The sequence below is a fragment of the Peromyscus leucopus genome, chromosome X (genome assembly GCF_004664715.2).
Source record: "Peromyscus leucopus breed LL Stock chromosome X, UCI_PerLeu_2.1, whole genome shotgun sequence".
NCBI classification, from domain to species: domain Eukaryota; kingdom Metazoa; phylum Chordata; class Mammalia; order Rodentia; family Cricetidae; genus Peromyscus; species Peromyscus leucopus.
Genome location: NC_051083.1, coordinates 21,616,075 through 21,622,972, shown reverse-complemented (window position 1 = coordinate 21,622,972; position 6,898 = coordinate 21,616,075). Strand labels below are relative to the sequence as shown.

Sequence of the window (6,898 nt, the reverse complement as noted above, 5' to 3'; positions counted from 1 at the left end):
AGTGAAGAGAGCATGCAGGCTCTTTAGAGCACTATGAAAAGACAAAGCCTATGTAACAAGGGCCTCAAAAAAGGAAAAGAAATCCAGATCAAAGGCACAGGAAATAGTTTCAATAAAATAAGAGAAGAAAATTGTATTTTATTCTATGCATATGAACGTTTTGCCTACATGAATGTATGTGCACCATGTGTGGGTCTGGTACCTAAAGATGTCAGAAGAGGGAGCTGGATCTCCTGGAATCGGAGTTACAGATGGTTGTGAGCCACCATGTCGGTCCCAGGAATCAAAAGAGTCCTTTGTAAGAGCAGGCCAGTGCTCTTAAATGCGAGTCATCTCTCCAGCCCCCTTTTCACCACCTTAAAAAACATGGAGTCCAGTTTGTGTTGGCTGACTACAGAACACGGAACCTGCCCTAGAATGTGGCTGATATACCCTGTGTCACTCCATTGAAGAAAATGGATTCTTCCCTCTCCCAGCAGGTTATCCATTGTGAATAGCTCCTTGGCTAGGAGTGAGACAGCCAGCCTTGGTACTGTGTAAGAGTTCCCCTGATGGTACTGGTTTTGAAGGCATGAAGGGGCCATGGAGAGCAGCTGAGGATTGGCACTGTGTGGCAGGGCTGGAGTTCCTGAAGAGAAACCAGGAGAGAGACCATTGATGAAGGTGCAGCCTTAGTTGTAGTAGAAGTCCCAGGATTGAAGGGGTCATGAAAAGAAGCTGAGGCTGGCACCATGTGTCAGGGTCAGAGTCCCTTAAGAGAGCCCAGGAAAGGCTATTGGTAAAAGCGCAGCCCAGATGCAGCTGGAGACCCCAGCATTTTTGAGATGCCAGTAGCACGGGACCACTGCCAAGGAGCCCTAGAGTGGAGATGCCCTGGACCTAGAAGACAAGCTGTGTGTGTGGCAGGGGACAGAGCCAGAGAAGTGACCCAAGAACTTTGGGGGAATCCAGAAGATCGTGAGTGAATCCCAGACATTGGACACTGAGTTATTTATACTATTGAACTTTGGTTTTGCTTTGATTTAATTGTAACTGTGTCCTGGTTCTCCCCCCTTGAAATAAAGATTTAACTTACTTCTGGCTTTACAGGAGCCACAGTTGAGAGACTTATTGCTTTTAAAGAGACTTTACAATTTTAGGGAGACTTTGGATATTTTAAAGAGACTGAACTTTTAGCTAAGTGATGGTGGCACACACCTTTAATGCCAGCACTGGGAAGGCAGAGGCAGCTCTGTGAGTTTGAGGCTAGCCTGGTCTACATAGCAAGTTCCAGGACAACTGAGGCTACACAGAGAAACCCTGTCTCGAACCCCCCTCCCTAAAAAAAGAGACTGAACTTTCAAGGTGTTTGAAGTTTTAAAGACTAGGAATTTTAAAGTTTGGAATATGTTTTATATTGTGGTATTGAGGAAATTAAAGGTTGTAGTTTAATAGTGATGTGTTTGTGTGTCAAACTGATAGAGGGTCAATTGTATTGTCTGGTTTCTATCATCTTGATACAAGCTGGAGTCATTTTGGAAGAGGGAACCTCAGTTGAGAAAACGCCCCCACCAGATTGGCCTGTGGTGCACTTTCTTAATTAGTGACTGATATATAGCAAGGTCCATATCATTGTGGTGGGGCCATCCCTGGGCTGCTGGTCCTGGGTTCTATGAGAAAGCAGGCTGAGCAAGCCATAGGAAGCAAGCCAGTAAGCAGCTCCCCTCCATGGCCTCTGCATCGGCTCCTGCCTCCAGGTTCTGCCCTCTTACTTCCTGTCCTGACTTTCCTCAGTGATAGACTGTGATATGAAAGTGTAAGCCAAATAAACCTTTCCCTACCCAAGTTGCTTTTGTTCATGGTGTTTATTACAGCACTGGAAACCTTGGACACTGCCTAAACTCAGTGGGTATTCTAAGCTTTTTGTTTGTTTGTTTTTTGGGTTTTGTTTTTTTTTTTTCAAGACAGGGTTTCTCTGTGTAGCTTTGCGCCTTTCCTGGAACTCACTCTGTAGACCAGGCTGGCCTCGAACTCACAGAGATCTGCCTGCCTCAGCCTCCTGAATGCTGGGATTAATGGTGTGCGCCACCACCCAGGTTCAGTGGGTATTCTAAATGAAACACACATATTAAGGCATAAAAGCTAACATCCACATATAAGAGAAAATATGATATTTGTCCTTTCGGGTCTGGGTAATCTCACTCGGGATGATTGTTTCTAGCTCCATCCATTTATCTGAGAAATTAATAATTTCATTTTTGTTAACAGCTGAATAATACTACATGTTGTGAATATACTACATTTTCAGTATCTATTCTTCAGTTAATAAACATCTAGACTATGTCCAGTTTCTAGCTATTATGAACAGAGTAATAGTGAACATAGATGAGCAAGTTTATCCATACCAAGATGTTGATGCTTTTGGGTATATATTATACATAGCTGCTTCTTTGCACCAAATAATGGTATTCTTTGCAACTAGAAGCTTTTCAGCTTCAGGATGTCCTATTTATTAATTGTTGATCTTAATACCTATGCTCTCGGTGTTATGTTCAGAAAGTCCTTTCCTGAGCCAATGAGTTTAAGCCTATTCCCCATTTTCTCTTCTACCAGGGTCAGTGTATTTGGTCTTATGCTTAGATCCTTGATCCATTTGGAGTTGAGTTTGGTGCTGAGCGATAGATAGATATTGATCTATTTTCATTATTCTACATGCAGTTATCCAGTTTCACTGGATAGTTTTTTTTGAATATGCTGTTTATTTTTTGGTTTACCAAAGATCAGGTATCTGCCTTGCTCACCCCTGATAAAGCAGGGAGGGGCTTAGTCCTACCTCAACTGAATGCACCAGGCTTAGCTGTCCTCCCCTGGGAGAACTTCCCTGTTGGAGGAGGGGATGAGGGACCGGGTGGGGGAAGGTGGGGGGGGGGAGGGGATGGGGAGGAGAGATGAGGGGGGTGGTCTGTGGTTGGTATGTAAAATGAATTTTAAAAAGTTTTAAGAAAAGATCAAGCGTCTTTAGGTGTATGAACTTATGTCTGGGCCTTCAGTTCTATTCTACTGATTAATATGTCTGTTTTTATGCCAGTACCTTGAACAGCTTATTTTCCAGTGGAGTCTTTAAAAGCCAGAAAGTTTCAGACTGATGTTCCACAACTCTGAAAGACCACAGATGCCAACTATGGTGATCTGAATGAGAATGGCCTTATAGGCTCATATATTCAATACTTGGTCCCTAGCTGGTGGGAATTTTTGGGAGGGATTGGGAGATGTGATCTTGTTAGAGGGAGTGTGTCACTGAAGGGCAAGCTTTGCAGTTTCAAAAGAGTCCTTCCATTCTCAGTATCCTCTTTGGTCAGCAAGTGGAAAGTGCTGAGACGTTTCACCCTCCCCCCCCTCCCCCCAGATCCTATCAACCATTAACTACATATAAAGCCTTGGAGAAGAAGTGGGATGCCATCTCCTTCCATGACAGGGTGTTGATAGGCCCAATCTTATGCAGATCTTGTACAGATATCCACAACTGCTGTGGGTTCAAAAGCCATATCATGCCTGGAAATCAGTAATCCGCACTTCTTTCCCTGTTTCTGCAACGCTCACATTCTTTCGATCTGTCTTAGTTAGTGTTTCTATTGCTGTGATAGAATACCATGACCAAAATCAACATAGGCAGAAAAGGGTTTGTTCCAGCCTATGCTTCCACATTAGAGTCCATCACTAAGGGAAGTCAGGACAGGAGCTCACACAGGGCAGGAACCTCGGGCACGAGCGGATGCAGAGGCCATGGAAGGGGGCTGCTTACTGGCTTGCTGCCCATGGCTTGCTCAGCCTGCTTTCTTATAGAACCCAGGACCAGCAGTCCAGGGGTGGCATCACCTACAATGGCCGAGGCCCTTCCATATCAATTACTAAAATTAAGAAAATGCAGTCAGACAGTGGTGGCGCACGCCTTTAATCCCAGCACTCAGAAGGCAGAGGCAGGCAGATCTCTGTGAGTTCGAGGCCAGCCTGGTCTACAGAATTCCAGGATCTCACTCTGACACTCCCAAGACTGCCAATAAAGTTTGCTTTGAATCGGAGGGCTGAGTTAGCTACTAGCCGACCAAAACTAGCCATAGAGGTTTTGGAGGAGTGAGGACATATAGAGAGACACAGAAAGTAGTACGGTAGGGCTTAGAAAGATTCTCAGCCCTTTTGGATTGAAAAAGGAGAGAGAGAGGAGGTCACTAGTTGCTTTTCTGGTGGTTCTCTGATAATTCAGGTTATCCTGATATCTGACTCCCAACTTTTTATTGATAAAGAATAACTAAATAAATGCTTCACTACAGGCTTGCCTACAGGCCAATCTTTTGGAGGCATTTTCTCAATTGAGAGCCCCTTTCCCAAATGGCTCTAGGTTATGTCAAGTTGACATACTATTAGCCAGAACACTGTTCCTTCTTCAGTGTTCCTTAAGCCTTAGAGAGGATGATATCCCATTTATAGCCTTTTATTCTCTGTACTTTTACTAGCTATGAGTCTGCACAATCATTACTGACCACTACAAAAAGAAACTTCTCTGATAAAGCTGACAGCATCACTACTAGAGGCATCAGCATAGTCATTTAGAAGGTGATTGATAGGGACAGCATGTCCATTTAGCCAAGTAACAGCAGTAGCTTCCCCACTAGGGACTATGACCCCCACCCCACCCCCCCACCCCACCATGGGCTTTTGACTGGGTTTACAGTATTAGACATCAATTCTTTCCCGTGGAGCCGACAGCAACCCAGTGAGAAGGCTTGCCATACGCCTGCCACTCTGGCGCCTCATCTTGCCTGGTTGGTTAGTGTTGTTACACACAGGATTGAAAGGCGAGTAAGACTGTTGAGATTTCTCACTCAGCAGTCTGCACAACATCTGGCTCGGAGGGTTAGCCAGCAGGGAAGACACGGCCAGGCATGTCATGTGACTAAGCCCGTGTTGTCTCCAGCAACAGGATCATACTGTCTAGTTCTGGTGGGCAACCAACAACAACAGCAATTACTTATGTTATTTGGGGGGGTCTCAGAAGCCTCCATACAACTCATAAGAAGTAGCCCACCTTTGGCATGTGGTTTTTTGTAAAATAACCTATAGTTTGGGGGAGTAGCTTTATCCACCCATACAGGGTATGGGAATTCTGCTCAAACTCTCTTTAAAAAATTTTTTATTTCTTAGGGCTGGAGAAATGGCTCAGTGGTTAAGAGTACTGGCTGCTCTTCCAGAGGTCCTGAGTTCAATTCCCAGCACCCACATGGCAGTAACTGTCTGTAACTCCAGTTCTAGAGGATCCTACACCCTCACACAGACAAGACATCAATGCATATAAAATAAATAAATCATTAAAATTTTTATTTCTTTTTTTTTCCAGAGAATTTGTTTATTTCCTCCCCGAAAACCAACTGCAATCGTAAGAGGAGAGTACAAGCTCATGATTTTATTGTCTTCATAACAAGATCAGCTTAGAACTGGATCACCTGGCCCTTTCTCTTATTATCACCTCCCAGTTCGAAGTGCTTGCATCTCTTAATGGCCAGCATCCTCTTCCATCTGCAGTTGGGCTCAGCACACTCAAGTCTCAGCAGAACCTTCTTTGTAGTTTTAGCCTTTTTGCCGAAAATAGGCTTAGTCTGCCCACCATAGCTGCTCTGTTTCCTGTCATAGCGCTGCTTTCCCTGGGCAGACAAAGAATCCTTGCCCTTCTTGTACTGGGTCACTTTGTGGGGTTGGTGCTTGCCACATTTCTTGCAGAACGTCTGGCGGGTCTTAGGAACATTCACCATGTTGGCGGGAGTGATATCGGCACAGAAAGAAAGAGGCAAGGCCAGCAACAGAAGTTTGAAAATTTTATTGCTTGGTTAGCTTATCCAGTATGAGATTTCCTTATGTCTGTTTCATATAGCATTAGCTTCGGTTACCCTCCCCCATCTCTCTACCCACTCCCCCTTGCTGGAACCCTCCCACTCCCAGTTATCCTCCTTTCCATTTTCATATCGCATGTGTTCCACTGCTCCCGCTTAAAGAACATTTTTCTCCTCTCATGGGCTCCTTTACAGTTTTCTGGGCTCTATACACACCCACTCCTACATAAACGCACATGTAAAAGCCAGAAGCTAGGATCTACATATAAGAGAGACATGTGCTGTTTGTCTTTCTGAGCCTGAATTACCTCACTTAATATAATCTTTCCCATCTGTTTTCCTCCAAATTTCATTTTTCTTTGTAGCACAATAAAATTCGGTTATAGGCTGGGGATGTGGCTCAGCTGATAAAGTTCTTGCCTATCATGCATGAAGTTCTGGGTTTGAGCCCCACCACATAAAACCAGGGGTGATGACACCATGAAACCCCAGAATTTGAGAGATAGAGGCAGATGGATCAGAAGTTCATGTTTATCCTTACCTACATATTGACATAGTGAGCTTCAGCTCAACCTGGGCTACAAGAGATCCTGACTCAAAAAAGTCCATTGTGTATGTGTACTGTTCTGTTTTCTTGCTAGTACAAATAGAGCAGTGGTAAACATGGGTGTGCAAGTATTTCTGTAGAATATAAAGTCCTTTGGGTACATGCCCAGAAGTGGTATATCTGGGTCATATAGAATTTCTATTTTTAGCTTTTTTAGAAGCTTCCATGCTGGTTTCCATGATAGCTGTACCGGTTTGCCAGTCAACAGTGTATTTGTGGGTTCTTCTTTACCTACATATTCACTAGCATTTGTTTTCTTTTCTTTCATTCTTTCTTTTTTTTTTTTTTTTTTTTTGGTTTTTCGAGACAGGGTTTCTCTGTGTAGCTTTGCGCCTTTCCTGGAACTCACTTGGTAGTCCAGGCTGGCCTCGAACTCACAAAGATCCGCCTGCCTCTGCCTCCCGAGTGCTGGGATTAAAGGCGTGCGCCA

The 6,898-nt window shown here is 44.2% G+C and overlaps 1 protein-coding gene across 1 annotated transcript; it reads right to left on the bottom strand.

Annotated features, from left to right (window-relative positions):
- Positions 1 to 5,419: 5,419 nt before the first annotated feature.
- Positions 5,420 to 5,793, bottom strand: LOC114702898 (60S ribosomal protein L36a-like). Its single transcript, XM_028883512.2, has one exon. The coding sequence runs from the start codon at positions 5,781 to 5,783 to the stop codon at positions 5,463 to 5,465; it is 321 nt and encodes a 106-aa protein (XP_028739345.1). The 5' UTR covers positions 5,784 to 5,793; the 3' UTR covers positions 5,420 to 5,462.
- Between the last annotated feature and the right edge of the window lie 1,105 nt (positions 5,794 to 6,898).